At 48.5% G+C, this 19,637-nt stretch overlaps 1 protein-coding gene across 2 annotated transcripts; it reads left to right on the forward strand.

The window, feature by feature from the left end:
• Positions 1–702: 702 nt before the first annotated feature.
• On the forward strand, positions 703–5,816 carry OXSM (3-oxoacyl-ACP synthase, mitochondrial). 2 transcript variants are annotated; one of them, XM_082392793.1, is made up of 3 exons: positions 703–807; positions 1,330–2,444; positions 4,394–5,816. In XM_082392793.1, exons 2-3 carry the CDS (start codon positions 1,465–1,467, stop codon positions 4,794–4,796), a joined length of 1,383 nt encoding a protein of 460 aa, XP_082248919.1. In that variant the 5' UTR covers positions 703–807; positions 1,330–1,464; the 3' UTR covers positions 4,797–5,816. The 2 variants fall into 2 exon arrangements, with proteins under 2 accessions (XP_082248919.1, XP_082248920.1); XM_082392794.1 differs by having other exon boundaries at positions 732–807; positions 1,377–2,444.
• Positions 5,817–19,637: the final 13,821 nt, after the last annotated feature.

The following is a 19,637-nucleotide window of genomic DNA, read 5'->3' on the forward strand; positions in this document are numbered from 1 at the left end:
TCCAGGCTTCCACTGCATGGGGCCTGGCTTCCATCCCTTGTCGGGGAACTAAGATCCTGCACGCCACAAGGAGTGGCCAAAAAATTTAAAAAATTAAAAAATAAAATAAGGGAAAAACACCGCAATCATTATACTTGCTTGCAGACCAGACCCCGCCCCCAAGAAAACCCTTTAAAAAAAAAAGGAAAAATACAAGTTACAACTTGGATCTTCTAAGAAATTAACATCTTTCCACATTAATAAATATTCACTTATAAAATTATTTTAAATGGCTGCACATTATTTAGATGTACCACAAAATAGACAACTGATTTCCTGCTGTTGGGCATTTCGGTGGGTCCTACTTTGCTATTATAAACAGCTCTGGGCGATACAGAGATCGCTGTAAGGATACGGTAACTTCTTTAATTCTTCCCTAGCATTCTGGGCGAATATGACGGAGTCCCTCTTCCCACAACAGGGGAATATTTGGGATTATTAGCAAAAGAAAAAAGAAAGAGATCCCTTTTTGATACGCAAAAATGCTATCTCCCCTCGTTACGTGCTCGTTCCCAAGTTATGCTGGAGTCGGTGAGGTGGCACCCGAACCCTCGCCTCACCGTCTGACCTCCGCCAAGGTGACGCGGGGGAAGGGCGCCTGGCCCAGAGGGCGCGCACGCTGGACGTGTGCGTGCGCGGTCTGCGCGTGCGCGTGCGCGCCATGCGGACGTGCGTGTGCGCGGACGTGTGAGGACGTGCTGTGCGCGTGCGCACGCCCGCCTCGCGCTGGGGACTGCGGCTGCGCTAGCCGCCGGAGGCCGGGTGCAGGTAGCGTCTGCTCGCGCCTCTTCTCCTTCCGCCCTCCAGCTCCGAGTCGGGTCGGCGCTGCGTGGGGAGAGGGGTGTGGAGGACCCGGGTCAGGTGTCTTTTCCTCTCGTCACGCTTTCCTCGGGTGTCTGGGGCGGTGCGGGGAGTTGGCCACATCCCTTCCCTCCCCCCGCCCCCCGCCCTTGACCTTCGCGGTCCCCGAAACCCTGATCGAAAAAGTTCTCTCACCGCCACCCCAAAGAATAGGCTCTGAAGTGTGTTTTATGCCACCGACACGTGAACTGTCTTTTGTAATAAGGCCTCGGTAATCCTGAAAAAGGATGCTTTCCGCAGCCTATATCCGGCCAGGAGTGCCTGTATATTTTTCATTGTGAAGTTCTGTTGTGAATCGAATGAGTCGTCTTTTCAGCTCTTTATCTTGGAATGTCGGAGGGTACTGAGAGTCTAAAAAGGGTTGAGTCCAGACAGGTGGTTTGATAAGTAAAAGTGATGTAACATTATTTTCCCTGCGCTCCTTAACAGCTCATACCAAGCACCCGAGAAAAATCACCTTGGATGTTGTTTCTTAGGCCTTTAAGGTATTTCAACAACAGTCAATACCTGCTGGGCGTGTCGTGGCCTGCTGCGGGCACGTCTCTGATCCTCTGAGTCTCAACCATGCTGTCAAACGGCTGGCAAAGTTTCCTAAAAGTTACAAGCCCTCATCGAATACACACAAGGTTGTGCCAGCGATTGATAAATGAAAGGAGGTTTTTCGGAACTGTGCCAACACCCAGATTGCGTAGGCGGGTTGTCGTTACAGGCATTGGCTTAGTGACTCCTCTGGGTGTTGGCACTCAGCTGGTGTGGGATCGTCTTATCCAGGGAGAGAGTGGAATCGTTTCACTGGTCGGTGAAGAGTATAAGAGTGTCCCTTGCAGTGTTGCTGCTTATGTGCCAAGAGGTTGTGATGAAGGTCAATTCAACGCACAAAACTTTGTGCCCAAATCAGATATCAAGTCCATGTCTTCTCCCACCGTTATGGCCATTGGGGCTGCTGAGTTAGCCTTGAAAGATTCCGGCTGGTATCCTCAGTCAGAAGCTGACCAAGCGGCTACTGGTGTTGCAATTGGCATGGGAATGGTTCCCCTTGAAGTGATTTCTGAAACCGCTTTGATGTTTCAGACGAAAGGTTACAGTAAAGTCAGCCCATTCTTTGTCCCTAAGATTCTGGTCAATATGGCCGCAGGCCAGGTCAGCATTCGCTATAAACTCAAGGGTCCCAATCATGCAGTGTCCACAGCCTGTACCACGGGAGCTCATGCTGTGGGAGACTCTCTGAGGTTCATAGCCCACGGCGATGCTGATGTGATGGTGACTGGAGGTGCCGACTCTTGCATCAGCCCTTTGTCGCTTGCTGCGTTTTCCAGAGCCCGGGCTCTGAGCACAAACTCTGATCCGAAGTCAGCATGTCGGCCATTCCATCCCAAGAGAGATGGTTTTGTGATGGGAGAAGGTGCAGCCGTGCTGGTGCTGGAAGAACACGAGCATGCTGTTCAAAGAGGGGCTCGGATCTATGCAGAGATTTTGGGCTACGGACTCTCAGGTGATGCCAGTCACATAACCGCCCCTGATCCTGGAGGAGAAGGTGCCTTAAGGTAAAGACTGGTTGTTTGTTCACATTTCTTCAGATAAGACTCTTTATTGGAGTCTCAACTTAGGGGAAACTGTAGTATCTGGCCTTGGTGTACTGTATCTCTGTTGTGTTCCCATTTTAGACTGACTAGTGTTTTTGAATTCTTTGCTTTACCACGTTTGAAATACTCAAAAACATGTGAGTATCCTTACAAAATCTGGATTTTTAGCAAAGGCCAGTAACGTTGTGAAGAAGGCCGTGTGTGACCTTGCCACGTCTTCTTCCCTTCAGTTGTGCTTCACAGCCGTCAGGGACAGGAGGCTCCCTTCTGCAGCCCTCCATCAGACCTGGACAGTACAGTTAGCGCTTTGTCCTACGCGTACCTGGTCTCTGCTCCGTTTCAGTAGGGTTCTGCTGCGACTTCTCATCACCCAGGGATCTCACGAAAATGCAGATTCTGACTCCGTAGGTCTAGGGTGGTGCTCGAGATGCTGCGTTTCTAACCAGCTCCTAGGTGGTGCTGGCGCTGCTGGTCTGAGGACCGCACTTGGAAAAGCAAGTTGCCTTTATCGTGGAAGAGGTAGTGAGTTAAGTTAAAAAACCCGCAAAACCAAAAACCCCTCTGACACTAACATTATGTGTCAGTTATGTTTGTTCATAGGTTAGCCTGCTTAGATCATATTATGTCTTAACCAGTTCAATTAGCCAGGGGTTGGCAGGCCTTTTCTGTCAAGGAACAAATAATATTTTTGGCTTTGTGGGCCAAAAATATTATCCCAGCTATGAGGGTCTCTATCACAGCTACTCAGACTCTGCTTTGTAACTGAGAGTAGCCATGGACAGTACGAAAATGAATGGGTGTGTTCCGATGAAACTACAGTTGACCCTTGAACAACACGGGTTTGAACTACACGGTTCGACTTACACGTGGATCTTTTTCGCTAAGTACATACTACAGAGCTACAGGATCCGCGGTCGGTTGAATCTGCGGATGTGGAATTGGGGGTATGGATGGCCAACGGTAAAGTTATAGGGGCATTTTCCACTGTGTGACGGGTCAGCACCCCTAACCCCCAGTTTGTTCAGGGGCCAACTGTGTTTACAAAAACAGCATCTGGCCAGGGTCATAGTTCACCGACCCCTGAATTATACTTCTGAGTTTTAGTGAGTAGTTGCTGGTGCTGGAAATGTCAAGCCTGGTAGTCAGCTAGATGAGGAAATAGTTATGTTTAGGTGAAACCTTCCAGCACGCTTCAGATTATACTCTGAGCTGCCTCTTAAGGAAATGTATGCAGCCCAGAGATCAACAACTAAAAAAAAGGGTGTTAACATCCATGAGATTTTCAGAGGTTTTCCCAGAGAAGTGTTTTATTTTTGGATTTGTTTCTCTTGGGGTTTGGCTTTGTATTTCTTCATTTATTTAGAATTCTCATAGCCTGAATAAGACAATTTTTGAAAGGGTGTTTGAGCCTTAAAGTAATAGTACAGACATTTTTTAGATTATTGGGACATATTCCAAGTTTTACATTTAAATGTGAAAGAAAACATTAGAGCATAGTTATATATTTTTTTCTCCACGTTTTAACTCTACAACACACCCCACTGATAAGAAATTTCTAGAAGAGAAATTATTCTAGGCCTGAGTCTATGTGGCTTTTTCCTCAAGGAAGAAAGGACAATTCAAATAAAATAGAAACACATTTTATTAGAGATTGCAGAATCCATAGGCTTGTATGTTTGTGTCATGGTGATGAATCAGTCCAGGGTACTGGGGGTGCCTTGTTACTCCCATGCAGGCAGCATTCCAACTCACACGGTAATCCAAGATGCTGTTCTGTCATTAGAGCATAAAGGGTTCTTTTCATCCAGTGTACTTGGATATTTCTTTTTCGTAAGCCATACAGACAATGGATACCTTGCTAAAATTAGATGTCGTTCCGATAAGTTCAGTTGCTTTTCTCATTTTATTAGATGTATGGCTGCTGCTATAAAAGATGCAGGTGTACAGCCTGAAGAGATATCCTATATCAACGCACATGCTACTTCCACACCGTTGGGAGACGCTGCTGAAAACAAAGCCATCAAACATCTTTTCAAAGAGCACGCCCACGCCCTTGCCGTCTCCTCCACCAAGGGGGCCACGGGACACCTGCTGGGGGCCGCCGGGGCCGCCGAGGCAGCTTTCACCTCCCTGGCTTGTTATCATCGAAAACTGCCACCTACTTTAAACCTGGACTGTACAGAACCAGAATTTGATCTCAATTATGTTCCACTCAAGGCGCAGGAATGGAAAACTGAGAAAAGATGTATTGGACTCACCAATTCCTTTGGTTTTGGTGGTACAAATGCAACACTTTGTATTGCTGGCATGTAGGACAAATCATTTGTCATTAAATATTGATTTTTTTTACCTGTTATAAACTGCGTTAATTGTGAAATAATATGTTTATGTAAATGCATATTTTTATATATCAATATCCGGATACGCTTTATGTTTGTCAGGGTTTCTCAGCCTTGGCACTGCTGACGTTTTGCGCAAGGCAATTCTTCGTTGGGGAGAGGGGAGCTGTCCTATGCATCGTGGGATGCTTTACAGCGTCCTAGTCTCCACCCCCTAGATTCTGGTAGCACCTCCTTCCCCAGTGGTGACAGCTAAAAACATCTCTAGACATTTCCCCCTGTTTCCTGGGGAGGGGGGACAAAAGTGAGAAGGGAACAGCCTTCTGCATGTGTTAATGGGCGGCTCGTATTACCTTTGCTGCAGCACTTTATCCCCTATATGCCTAAGTCTCCAGTCATGTTGATTCAGTGGTAATCAGTCTTAATTCTCATTGGCGTATGGTTTGTTCATTTGAAATTTATTGGGTGCCAGCTGTGGACCTGGTTTTGTACTGGCCACCAGCAATAAAGTGATATGTCAGGAAAGGCTTCCTAAGGGTGAAAAGGTCTCAGCCAGGTTACAGGGGAAGGAAGGAAGAGTATTCCAGCCAGGAGACATAGTATGGAACGGCTAGGAAATTTAGAGAAAACCTCAGGACCAAATGTAAATATTTCAATACTTATAGCCTGAGATGGGAGTAGGAGATAAAGCCAGAAGACCTGGTGGAAATCAGGTCACAGAGAACCTTATAAGTTCTGTTAAGGCAGTGAGGGTAATGGAAGCCATCTAAGGTTTGGTGTGTTAACGCTGGTTTTGTAACGTGTCAGGTTGGCTAGGCTGAACCGCATTTCCCAGAATTCGCTCTACCGTATGTTTTTTGGTTAGGGCTGGCCACGAGAGAGTCTTGTAGGAGGTACGCAGGGTGACGTGAAGCAGCAGCCATTTTATAGCTCATGTGTGTTGCGGCTTTGCTGGCTGACTTTTTTTTAAAATTATTTATTTATTTTTGGCTGTGTTGGGTCTTCGTTTCTGTGCGAGGGCTTTCCCTAGTTGCGGCGAGCGGGGTCCACTCTTCATCGCGGTGCGCGGGCCTCTCACTATCACGGCCTCTCACTATCGCGGCCTCCCTTGTTGCGGAGCACAAGCTCCAGACTTGCAGGCTCAGTAGTTGTGGCTCACGGGCCCAGTTGCTCCGCGGCATGTGGGATCTTCCCAGACCAGGGCTCGAACCCGTGTCCCCTGCATTGGCAGGCAGATTCTCAACCACTGCGCCACCAGGGAAGCCCCCTGGCTGACTTTTTGAGGTGAGGCAGTGGCTGAGCCTATAACTGCTCCACCCGCCCTTGGATCCTCCCTCAGTTTCCCTGACTCCTGGGCCAGATGCGTTTAGCTTCACGAATGGCCCAGCTTCCACCCCGTGACGCCAAGGTCAGAGGAAGCAAGAACTGACAGGGTGAGGTTCATTCTTGTGGCTGTGCGTTCCAGCTGGTTGTTGGAACTTTACATCATCTTCCCTTCCCAGTCGCCTGCCCGGCGGACTTGAGTCTCCAGCAGCGGAAGAGAATAGGTGGACCTAACAGCCCTACAGAGACTGTTTAGCCGGTTCTTGTAACTGTGTAGGTCAGATCCCTGTAATAAGTATCTACATCTGTATCTCTCTTAGCGGTTCTCTTCCTCTGATTGAACCCTGACTGATACATGTGAAGAAGAATGGGAGTCGTTGGGAGTAACATAATCACATTTCCTTTTAGAAACATGACTCCGGCTGCAGAGCAAAGAACAGATTGGAGGGAAGCTGGATTCCTGTAAGGGAATCCAATCAGAAGAGGAGAGCAAAATCCAGGTAAGAAAAGATGGTGGCCTGGATGAAGCAGGATATTTTGACCCAAGGTTATTTTAAAGTTGAAAATGACGTTTGTTTTTTTTAGTCAGTTTTACTAAGGCATAATTTACATGCAGTAAATTGCACCTATTTCACGTGTATGGTTAAATGAGTTTTAATAAAGGTGTTACATACACTCGAGGAACTACTACCTCAATCAGAATATAGAGCATTTCCATCTCTGCAGAAATTTCCTTGTGCCCCTTTGCAGTCAATCTCCCCAGCTCCAGAAGAACTTTCTGTCACTATAGATAAGATTTGCCTTTTCTAGAGTTTTATATAAGTGGAGTCATACAGAATACTCCTTGGTTCCTGGCTTCTTTCTCTCAATTTTTTTGAGATTTATCCACATTATTGAGTGTATCAGTAATTCTTTCCTCTTTTATTACTGATTTTTAAAAATTCTTTAATAGATATACTTTTGGCTTTTAATCTTTCCCTAATCCCAACTCAGCTTATTTTATAACATTTTACTTAATCTCACTGTTACTTTTTAGATGGATATGTATTGCCTCTTGCACGGAAGACAAGGATTTAAAATTTTTTCTAAAACTGATAGCTTCTGAAGTGAAGAATCCTTCCTTTGAAAATCACAAATATACAAGGATACAGTTGTATAAAGGATATACAGTTGACCCTTGAACAACATGGGTTTGAACTGATACCTGGATTACGGGTACACTTATGCAAGGATGTTTTTCCGTAGTAAATACTACAGTACTACACGATCCACAGGTTGGTGGAATCCACAGATGCAGAACCAGCGATACGGAGGGCCAACTGTAAAGTTATACACAGATTTTTGGCTGCACGCTAGGGAAGGGGGGTCAGCACCCCCCATACCCACGTTGTTCTAGGCTCAACTGTGTATATATGTGTATGCGGTTTATATAGATAGATGTGTGTACATCTATATATACACACGTTACTGAGAATATTGAACGGGTAGAAATTTGATATTTCTGTGGTCTAGTGCCAAGAGGATATGACTTTTTTTTTTTTTTTAAAACAAAGGTGTTGTCAGCAATCAGAAATTTAATTAATTTATTTTTATTTATTTATGGCTGTGTTGGGTCTTCGTTTCTGTGCAAGGGCTTTCTCTAGTTGTGGCAAGCGGGGGCCACTCTTCATCGCGGTGCGCGGGCCTCTCACTATCGCGGCCTCTCTTGTTGCGGAGCACAGGCTCCAGACGTGCAGGCTCAGTAGCTGTGGCTCACGGGCCCAGTTGCTCCGTGGCATGTGGGATCTTCCCAGACCATGGCTCGAACCCGTGTCCCCTGCATTGGCAGGCAGATTCTCAACCACTGCGCCACCAGGGAAGCCCGGGATATGACTATTTTTGGACCCAAAGACCCTCCTCTTCCCCTGGGTCTTTATGTTTAAGGAAAAAAGTAGACAACTTAGGGTAATAAAAGTAATAACAGTGAGCTTTAATTTTAATTCAGGTCTCCTGAGAAGCAGACACCAGGAGAGGATTTCCTGTGCAGGAAGTCTTCTGGGGGAAAGGCCTGTGAAGGATGAGGGGAGAGGGAGCAAGAGAAGGCAGGGAGCCCCTCCGACCGTGATGAGCGTCTGACACCCATCAGGAGTGGGGGCAGGGATGAAAGGAGGTGGGGTAGAAAGGTTTCAGATGGAAGTCCCATTCTAAGAGAGTTTTGGCCAGGCCGACGGGCCAAATCAACCTAGAATCTCATGTTGAAGGAGTTCCAGGACCCTCAGGAGTGGACCTGCATTAGTGCCCCCACTGTGGTCGGCGACAGTGCTGCCAGGGTACAGCCGGAGACCTGAGCTGTGCGATTTTGTGGCCAGTATGCTACACCCCTTGTACCACAGTGATCTACTTCTGCAAGCAAGTTTAGGGGGCAGGTCCTCCGTGAGTTCTGTGGGCCTCTCTTTCTGAGGGAGAATTTAGAAGAGGGAAGTTAGTGGGACAAGCGGTAGACCCTGATCCTGCATTGGTTTCAGGTGCATACTGGTTGGTACCCATCCTCTCCCTAAGCCACTGTTCTTTCCAAATTCCCCTCACCCTCAGTGATTATCTTGGCAGGCTTTGGCGGCTTCCCTGGTGGTGTGACTCAAAACCTTTAGTCCTGAAAGGCTGAGCCCTTGGCAATCATACCACACTCTTTTCGGACAGCAGCTGGAGCTGTGTCCTAGGCACTTGGATCAGGAAGCCAGCGGATACTAGGAGGCACCCAAGCAGACCACCGGGATTCCATACACATGCTGCCTTCCCTGGCTGGTCAGGGTCAAATTCCACAGCCAGTATGCTGACTTTCTGGTCCCTGGGCACAGGGAGGCCAAAGTGTCCTGGCTGTAATGAGACACTTGCTGTGGCCCCTGGCAAGAGTCTGCATACCCTCTGGAGACCAGAACTTTTAACGGTGCAGAGCTCAGAGTGGCAAGGTTGGAAAGCGTGAAATTCCTCACTGTGATTGGATCACCGGGAGTGATGGTAAGTGGGGCCACTCCTGTTCCCCACCCCGCTTTGTTTCTGGACCCGTGTGTTGTTCTTACTGGGGACTTAGCCCCGTACAGAAGTCTTTGATTTAAGCATATGCTGCATCCCGAGGATGGCACCACACCCATTCAGGAGGTTGCCTCTCAGCTGGTCATTCAGGGGTGCCTTTGGAAGGCAGTTCATCCTTCTAGGAGGCTGGTTGCTTCTGCATGGTGTGATGTGTCATACAACCCAGGGATCCCGTGTCATTGGCCTATGCCCACGGCCCGTCTTTGCTGTGAAGTAGGTCCCCTGCTCAGTGTCAGAGGAGGTCATCAGGAGGATGTATATCACAGCAATAACCAAATTTCCTTGCCAATTGCATTATAATGAGCTCTCATCAGATCTTTAACCTTGGCCATTTTAAAGTCTTCTGTCATTTACAGACTTTTGTCATGCTCTGATGCTTTTGCAAAAGTGTTCCTGTAAGAGTGCTTCATCTTCAAGATTTGTGGAAGAGTATAGCTTTCTGATAACTAAGATCATGCTACTAAACTGAAAAAGAATTTGCAGAACTCTAAAGGAAAAACTGATGAGGATGACTATAATTTTTATGATTTTTTAAACTGGAAACATTGTTGATCCTTTTATGTTTTGTTTTTCCAGGTTTAAGAAAAACTATTTTCTTTTCTCTTAAGCTATCAGCAATTTGCTAACATATACCATTGTGAACAAAGAGGAAACGTTCATCTTTTCCTCCCTACCTGACCCCTCCAGAATTCAGAAAGTCTTAGAATGAGCATTCTTATTTTCATGGCAATATAGTTATTTGCATAAGTTCAACAAGAATCTGTTCATCTTGTAGCAGGAATGAATTGCAGCAGCACTCAGCATTTGGCTGGTGACCACTCATGAGCCCCGGCCATTAACCCTTGGCCATGACAGTTGGGCTGATCTAAAGGGATTAACCCTGTGGTTTGAACAGCGGGGAGTCGGGAGGTGGTTGTTCATGAATAAACCCTCGCTGGGGCGGGATGTGTGGAGAGACGTTTGGGCTCACCTGCAAGAGGCTGAGGCCGTCCTCACTGGCTTCCGCGTCCCGGCTCAGGAGGCGCTGACACCCCCTGGCAATCAGGAGGCTGATGCCCTAGCTCGGGTGCCAGCCCTGGTAACTGACCCTTCAGTAGATTCATCAGTAGACGGGGTGCATAGGAAGGACAGCCGGCGTAGCACCAGGGTGGGATGGCGTACTGCCCAGACCCTGGACTGCCCTTGAAATACAGTGAGTTGGTTCATGCAGCAACAGCGTGTCCTGTGTGTTCTAAACGGTGCCCAGGGCAGCTACCAGAGGGGTCTGGGGCCACCCCCTGGAGTTCCCTGCCAGCGAGGGCTTGGCAAATTGATCGTATTGGCCCCTTCCCTCCGAGTGAGGGTTCTAAATATGCCTTGGTTCCTGTGGACACTGCATCTGGCCTAACCCAAGCTCTCCCCTGTGGCTGCACGAACCCGGCTGCCACCCTTAGGTGATTAGAGGAGCTGAGTGCCCGGTACTGATACCCTCGGCAAATAGTGATCGGAGATCCCATTTCAAGGGCCATGCTGTGCAAGACTAGGCGGAGGAACGTGACGTTGAATAGAGGGTTCATCTCCCCTGTAACCTGCGAGCAGCAGATTAAGTTGCTAACAGGTCAAACCACCTTGGCTGGCTGGACTAAGCCACTGTCCCAGACTTTATACATTTGAGTGATCAACCAGTAGGGACTGTGGCCCCATGTGCCAGACCGGGGCCCCCTGCCGAGACCCTCAACACCATAAAGTACGGAAGTGTCGGGGTGTAGCAGTGCCCTGACACCACGGATCACCGTGCTGTGCTGCTGAGAACACCCGGCCCCTCGAGCCCGGGACGGGCGTCGTGTGCTGGAATTTGCAGTGGGACGTCCCACCAGGGGAGGAGAGTTGCTCCCTGCCCCTGCGGCAGGGGGTCTCCACCGGGACCCCGTTGTCCTGCTGCCAGCTGTGCCCGGATTGGAGCGTGCACCATTGAGAGAGGGGAGCGGGGCGGGGGGGGGGACCGTTGGTCCTGCTTTGACATAGCCCACCTCCGGTCCATCCCTCACTCCCGACACTGCTGCCTTCCCGGCCAACCTGTATGGCCAGCACGACTGGGTCAAGGTCCTAAAGCTGCCCACCTCCCTCTCCTGGAGGCCAGGCGGGCCCGTTCTCTCTTCCACTGGTACCGTCATGTGGCCACCATCTTCGTTCCTCCATTGGCCTGGAGGTTATTCTAGCTCACACACAAGCCCTCACCACATTCACCCAGCAAGCCTTCAGTGATAGCTGGCAAAGCCTGCCCCTACCGGACCCTGAACTGTCTCTAGTGAGAAAAGCCGTCCTCCAAAATAAAACGGCCTCGGACATTACCACTGCCTCGCAAGGAGGCCCCTGTGTGTTATCCAGACAGAATGCTGTGTGTTCACACCTGGTGGTCTGTTAACGTGTCTTCTTTACTAGAGCACATGGGGACTCAGACGAGCACCCTGAGTGATCCAGTGTCCCCAGCCTGGGACATTTAGAGAATCAGTGGTTTGGATCATGGGGCTCTTGGTGGGAAAAGTTGTTACTTATTTTGGGAGTCATTGTGTTGATCTGTGTTTTCTCCTGCCTGTGCCTATGTTGCTACAGTGTAACCAGACAGCTGCCAAACAAGCCATCTCCATGCTAGTGAAACCTCTTGCGGACCTCTCAGAGCCACTGTGGAGGGGCTGGGGGGGTCGTGAGAGACTGTAGGAGCCGAGGGACCGGGAGGGCTGGAGTGTCCGGGGAGGTCATCGAGAGGACGCGACCGCTGGTTGACCCTGGAGCTGGCCCCGGGCAATTGGAGGCTCCACAACCCCTCGCCTGTCCTTGAAATGTACCTTCCGCCCGCCATTCCCGCCGTGCGAGCTGTTTGCAAGGACGCAGCCTTGAGAGAGCAGTGTGGTGTTGAGACCATCTGGACTGAACACATGACTGAACCCAGTGAAGTTCTCTGTATAAACTTTAAGATTTGGTGGGTGGAGAGGCCTCCTCGTCTTCTGGCGCCCAAGACAAGCCTCCTGTGTAAGTTCCCTTGCTTATGGCACCCGCCACCTACCTGCCTCTTTCTTTGGTCCCTCCTTTTCCTCCGTTTGTGGGGCCCAGGTTCAGATTTCTCCCGGGAAGCTCCTGTATTTTTGAGCCAACACTCAGAAGTTGTGTTGAAGGGAATCCATGCCTGTGGACCTGCAGACAGTGGTGCCGGCTGAGGCTCGATGGCAGCAAGGGCAAACCCGCACCTGAAATGCGAGGATGAACCACAGGTCCTCCTTTTGGAGCGTGGTTGGACGTGCAGAGGCAGCAGTACCTGGATTGCATTCAGTAAGCAGAGGCAACGGTAGCTGGATCCATCTTGGTAAGTAGGGGTCCGCAGTGTCGGGCCCATATGTGGCCTTCATCTCTGCCACCGTGACTTCCTTCACAAGCCTTCTGTGTAAGTTCTGGGTGGCCAATGACAAAGGCTTATAGTGTCAGCTGACAGAGTCGTTTTGTCTGCTTGGTCGTTCAGTGCCTCTGCCATGTGAGTGTTTTCTGGTGGGTGTGAATGTGTGATACGAAAATCTGTACTCTCCATGGAGTGTCTGGTGTTCGTCTGCGTGCCTCTACTCCAGACCGTCTCATCTCTGGTCTTCCAGTTGTTTTCTTCCCAGACCCCTGACTAAAGGCCAGGCCTTTGGCCACTGTCCAGAAATACTGATGCATTCTCACTTCTTGGGCAGTTTCTCCTGTACAAAGTGGATGACCAGATACATTGCTTGCAGCTCTGCCCATTGGAAACATTTCCCCTCACCAGTGTCTTTCAAGTGAACTCCTCGTTGAAAGATAAACTGAGGCATAGTAAACATTTTACGAGTTTATCTGAGTGTTTTTTGATTCGAATGGGCCAAACCGTGAGCGTTTAGGTGGCTTCACCAGCAGGAGCTCAGGGACCGACTTGTAGAGAAAAGGAAGCAAAGCAAAGCAAGGACATATTGATTGGCTACAGCTTAAAGCCTAGTTGGCCGTTTGTGATTGGTTGTCCTTAGTTTCAGTTTAATAACCTTGAGGCATTTCGGGCTTAGATGTTGGTTTGCTGACTTAGGCTGCCAGGACATGGGGGCCACCTCAGTCTAACAGCCTCCTGTTTGATTAATTTAACACCCTGAATATGACTTTAATGCAGCTGCCACCTGTTTTCAACTTGAACTACTGCAAGGGATATTTAGGAGACAGAATCAGAGGATTTGGTAAATGATTCCCCTTGTCTTCCTTCCAAAATTCTTTGCTTCTCTCATAATCCTCTGTATTTTCTATCCCCTGCTAGAATATAAATTCCACCAGAGTAGGGATTTTTTTTTTTTTTTTTTTTTTGGCCATGTGGCATGGCTTGTGGGATCTTAGTTCCCCAACCAGGTGTTGAACCCAGGCCCCGGCTTTGAAAGCACTGAGTCCTAACCACTGGACCACCAGAAAGTCCCCAGAGTAGAGATTTCTGCGGCTTATTTCTCTGCTGTAGTTCCTGGCACCTAGAACAGTACCTGCACAAAGTGTGTCCCCAATAAACATTTGTTGGATGAACAAATGAGCGAATCTCAGAAAATTGCTCCACTGACCACAAGGCTGGTGGGAGGCAACTTGATTCCTGCCCTCCCCACTTTCCCCCATCTCCTTCTTCCAAAACTCCACCTGATTGTATCCCCAAAATATCCCCTGCACAGTGCTGCCCTTCACCTCCACTGCTGCTGTCGATCTCCCCGAGTTCCCGCAAGAGCCAACTTTTTGCTCTTCCTGCACCCACTTTCCATTGCCTCCTGAGCGCCATTCATTTTGTTAGGGAACCGCTGACTGAAACCACCCGCCTGGGCTGGGCATGATGATGACCACTTGCATGAGTTGTCTCACAACAGGAGGTCCCGAAAAGGAACGTGGCGCTGCCACTGAAAACTAACTGGGAGAATTCAGGAGGGGCTGAAAGCAGGAGGGAGGAGATGCCAGCCCATAATGTGTCCGGCCAACCTCCCAGAAACCCTCACGTTGGAATCCATCTTGGCTGAGAGATGCGTGCACCACCCGGGAGGACCCTGAGTGGTACCAAATATGGGCCAAGCAAGATGACTGGCCAGAGGCAGCCTGGAAACTAACCCATCACCATAAAATCCTAGACTGCGAGCCACGTGGCAGAGCAGTTCTCCTGGGTTCCTTTACCCCGCGGTTCTCCGCCCAGGTGCCGCTTCCCAATAAAGTCTCTTGCTTTGTCAGCACGTGTGTCTCCTCGGACAATTCATTTCCGAGGGTTAGACAAGAGCCCGCTCTCGAGCCCTGGAAGGGGTCCGCCTTCCTGCAACAGTTTTAGTCATAGCTGTCAAGTTGATCTTTTTATGATGTAAATGAGATCGTGCCCCTTCTCTGCTGGAAAGCTTCCAATGGCTGCCCGTTTCACAGCAGATGAAAGGCAAACTCCTTACCACGGCATGTGATCTGGCCCTGACCCCCCTCCAATCCCACCTCATACTGCTTGCATTCAAGCCATACTGTGCTCTTTTTCTTCCTCAGATACACCAAGCTCCTTTCTGCCTCTGTCTTTGCTCTTCTCTTGTCCTTTTTCATTTATGTGCAAATTGGCTTGCTCCTGTTATTCAGGTCTCAGCACAACTGCCTCTTCTTGAGGGAGCCTCCAATCTAAAGGAGCCCCCTCTCTCCTTCCTGATCTCTCTCCATCCCAGAGCCCTGTTTTGTTTCTTTACATCTATCACTATCAGAAATGATGTCCTTTTTAAAATAATTAATTAATTTATTTATTTTGTCTGAGCTGGGTCTTCACTGTGGCGCTCAGGTTCTTCGTTGCGGCGCGTGGGCTTCTCTAGTTGCGGTATGTGGGGTCTTAGCTCCCCGACCAGGGATCGAACCCCGCGCCCCCTGCATTGGGAGTGCAGAGTCTTAACCACTGGACCACCAGGGAAGACCCAATGATGCCATTTTAAAAATACTTTTTTCCGGGCTTTTTATTCCTCTGTTAGAATGTACACTTTATGAGAAGAGAAGTCTTACTGATCTTGGGAACAAAAATCGTTATTCCCAGAATCCAGCAAAGCGTGTGGCACGCACACGTGTGCACACACACACCCCAACACAAAGAGAAGAATGTTAGTCCTAGCAGTGACTGAAAATATCTCTGTTTCAGGAAGACGGTGAGGAAGACCAGTTCGTTCATGGTCTTAGAAAACCGAGAGGGTTGTCATCACCGTCTCGAGGAAGTTCAGGGGATGGCCCTCACGGCTGTGATGAATGAGGGCTGCAGTGCTTTTCTCTGTCTAGTTACTAGAGGCTCAGCTTTGGTCTTTGACACCAAGGAGGAAGGGTCATGGTTATCTTGGTAGTTTCTTTAGAATTGCTCAAAAGCAGTGTACCTTGAATTATAAAAGCCTCCTTATGTTGTTTTGAACAAAAATGCCTTTAGCTCAGGGTTCAGCCAGTTTTTTTTTCTGTAAAGGGCTGGAGAGTTAATATTTTTGGCTTCACGGGCCACATGGTCTCAGTTGCTCCTTCTCAGTCGAGCAGCTAGCGGTGCAAGGCAGCCATGAGCGATACTTAGACAAGTGACAAGCGCGCAGGATTCCACCTGGAGGGGGCGCTGGAGGTGGGAGACAGATTTGGCCAATGCGCTGTAGTTTGGCGACTCCTGCTTTAAGTCTTCAAGGAAGCTCATTCTCTGAAGTGTTTAGCCAGCTAGCCTTTCTGTGCCCGTGGGGTGTCTAGAAATTTTGCAGCGTAAAATTGGAAAGCTGGATTTCCGTCCTGGAATAATAACAATAATTATCATAGCAATAGCTAATGCTAACGTAGTATGTCAGGCAGTATTTCAACTACATTTCTTAACGTTTTTGCATTTAATCCTCACGATGTTACTGAACCAAACTTGGGTCCACTAGCCCGTGCACAGTAAAGCCAATCTACTGACACTGAGTTGTGGTGAAGGAAAGTGCAGTGTTTATTGCAGGGCACCAAGCAAGGAGTCCAGGGCAGCTAGTGCTCAAAACACCTGAAGTCCCCGATGGGTTTCAGCAAAGTATTTTTAAAGACCAGGTGAGGGGGGGGTGCAGGTTGCAGGGTATGTGATCAGCTCGTGCACAATTCTCTGATTGGCTGATGGTGAGGTCACAGGGCAGGATCACAGGGGTTAACATTATCAGTCCTTAGGCTCCAGTAGGCCTGGGGGCTGTGGGCTCAAGGTCATCAAGTAGGTAACATGTTCCATTTGGTGGGGGATTTTGACATCTGTGAAACAACTCAGGAAGTGTGCATCACATACCGTTATCCAGGTACTTCAGAGAGGGGCTGAAGCAGAGGATATGGGGGAGGGGTCTGTCCCGGGAAGGCCGCATTGGATCCTGCTCGGTTACAACTATGTAATTTAGGTAACATCCTTGTCCCCATTTTATGGATAAGGAATTTGAAATTTAGTGAAGTTAAAAAGCTGGTCCGGGGCTTCCCTGGTGGCGCAGTGGTTGAGAATCTGCCTGCCAATGCAGGGGACACGGGTTCGAGCCCTGGTCTGGGAAGATCCCACATGCCGCGGAGCAGCTGGGCCCGTGAGCCACAGCTACTGAGCCTGCGCGTCTGGAGCCTGTGCTCCGCAACAAGAGAGGCCACGATAGTGAGAGGCCCGCGCACCGCGATGAAGAGTGGCCCCCGCTCGCCGCAACTAGAGAAAGCCCTCGCACAGAAACAAAGACCCAACACAGCCATAAAAATAAATTAAAAAAAAAAAAAAAAAAAAGAATATGCTATAAGGCTAATAGCCATATTTAAAAAAAAAAAAAAAAAAAAAGCTGGTCCGAAGTCACACAGTCAAACAATGGCACAGCGGGGACTCAAGAGTGTCTTCTGACTCTAAAGAACAGACTTTTACCCTCATGAATATACCACCAGCCCAAAGAGCAAGGACTGAGGCTCTACCAAGGGAAATCTTATAGGCGGGGGCAGAACCAGCTCTTTTGGACCTTGTTCTGAATTGGGAGGAGGAATAATGCAGCTTCCTGAACATCTCCTTTTGTTTCTTTGGAAAAATGGGACCTGCTTTGTTTTTGCAGGTACTGACACATTAAATTAGAATATATAAAGACGGATAACCAAACCCCAACTTGAAAATCAAAATGATCCTTCCCTAAGTATATATATTCTACTCTTTCCAGGTTTAATATTAGTGTATCTTTATAATTAAAAAAATTCATCATAGTATCTTGCGGGAAGGACCTATTAATTTATTGGTTAAAAACACTGATGGTGTATTTTTCATATACCATCAGATGGTATGTGATATATGCTCATTTAAGAAAAATTAAAGCAGAGCAGAAGAATATATGTCAGCCCATTGCCACACCCCCTCACCACTGGCTAATAACATTTTATAACCTCAAAGTAACTGACACATGTATTGCCATTTTGATCTGGCCTAACTTTAGCAAACAGCACATGAGGATTTCCTTTATCCTTTTGTTACCAAGCAAGGGCTCTTATGCCCTGGTGCAGAAAGCCAAACTCTGACAGCAGGTGTTTGCAGTAAAGTAATGGTTTATTTGCAGGCACCACGCAGGGAGACCGGGCAGCTAATGCTCAAAAGACCCCGAACTCCCTGATGGCTTTCAGGCAAGGGTTTTTAAAGACAGTGTGAGGGGAGAGGGTCCTAGGTTGCACGATCAGCTCGTGAACCTTCTTCTAATCGGTTGGTGGTGAGGTAACAGGTGAAGTTTCTGGAATCTCAACCTTCTGGTTCCAACCAGTCTGGGGTCTGTGTGCTTGTGGTCAGCCTGTAGTCACCATCCTCCCCTTGGGCGGCTGAGGGGGGTCATAGTTCTGCAGAACAACTCACAGATATGCACCAGATTGTTATCTATGTCCCTTCAGGAGGAACTAGGAGTCCTGTGACTCTACTGTCCTGATTTTTTAAAAAAATTTATTTATTTATTTTATTTATGGCTGTGTTGGGTCTTCGTTTCTGTGCGAGGGCTTTCTCTAGTTGCGGCAAGTGGGGGCCACTCTTCATCGTGGTGCACAGACCTCTCACTATTGCGGCCTCTCTTGTTGCGGAGCACAGGCTCCAGACACGCAGGCTCAGTAGTTGTGGCTCACGGGCCTAGTTGCTCCGCGGTATGTGGGATCTTCCCAGACCAGGGCTCGAACCCATGTCCCCTGCATTGGCAGGCAGATTCTCAACCACTGTGCCACCAGGGAAGCCCCCATGTCCTGATTATTAACTGCTTGAGTCTGCTCTTTGGAACTCAGGGAAGGCCCAGGAGACGGAAGCCTTTTTCCTACAAATGAGAAATGGGGGTTATGGGAAGGCTTCTGTGTCTGGGAGGGCCCTGCAGGGGCCTCAGTTTCAATCCTCTCTTTTCTTTGATCTCCCTCAATCTTGAGGCGACCAGGGTGGGACAAGAAAGGGAATAAAGTTTTGCAAAGAGAGGTTAATCATAAACTCAGCAGGGGCACTCAGCTTTAGGAGGACTTGGTTTCACTTTCACTGCTTAATTCCACCCTTGCCAAGCTCTGTTAAAGATGGGCTGGTGGTGAATAAGCCACCTGAGATTTCCTTGCTTTCCAGAGTGATGTTGGGGGAAGAGTGGGAGCTTTAGACTCAGTAGACCTAGGTTTAAATCACTATCACTGGGCCTCCTTTTTCTCATCTGTAAATGGAGTTGTTACTGGACCAAACCTGGGTCCACTTGCCCACCTTGCAGCAAAGCCAATTGACTGACACCAGGTTGTGGTGAAGGAAAGTACAACATTTATTGCAGGGCACCCAGCAAGGAGAACGGGCGACTCTTGTGCTCAGAAGACCCAAGCTCCCCAATGGTCTTCAGGGAAGAGTTTTCAAAGGCAACATTTGTGGGGGAGGCTGCAGGGTGCATGGCTTTCTTCTGATTGGTTGGAGGTGAGGTAATAAATAGGGTGGCATTTCAGGAATCTCAGTCACCAGCCTCTGATTCCAACCAGCCTGGGGTCTAGTGCTCGTGCTCAGCCTATAGTTACCATCCTCCACCTGGGTGGCAGGGGGGTCTTAGTTTCTGCAGAACAACTCAACAACCTGTGCATCAGGTTGTTATGTGTATTCCTTGAGGAGAAACTAGGACTGTTTTATCACTGTACTCTTGTCATTACTTTTCTTGTTCAACTGCATTTCCTTTGTATCTGCATTCCCTCTCTTCCCTAATTAGTAAGGGCATGTGCCTTCTCTATGGAACTCAGGGAAGGCCTAGGAGAATAAAGCCTTTTTCTACAAACGAGAAATGGGGATACAGAGGGGCTTTTGTCCTCGGGTGGACCCCACAGGGTACTGCTCGGTTTCAGAGTCAATAATGTTATCCATGCAACAATGGTTTTGAGCCTCAAATGAGGTTATCAATACTGTACAGAGAATACTGAGTGTATTCTCTGTACAGAGAGTGGCTGTTTTGTTAAG

The sequence above is a fragment of the Balaenoptera borealis genome, assembly GCF_965194805.1.
Source record: "Balaenoptera borealis genome assembly, chromosome: 5".
Taxonomy (NCBI): Eukaryota; Metazoa; Chordata; class Mammalia; order Artiodactyla; family Balaenopteridae; genus Balaenoptera; species Balaenoptera borealis.

Excerpts from the sequence above, each read along its gene's own strand:
- OXSM (XM_082392793.1), top strand. The coding sequence starts at position 1,465 with ATGCTGTCAAACGGCTGGCAAAGTTTCCTAAAAGTTACAAGCCCTCAT. Across the intron at positions 2,445-4,393 it reads GGAGGAGAAGGTGCCTTAAG|ATGTATGGCTGCTGCTATAA; the intron begins GTAAAGACTGGT and ends TCATTTTATTAG.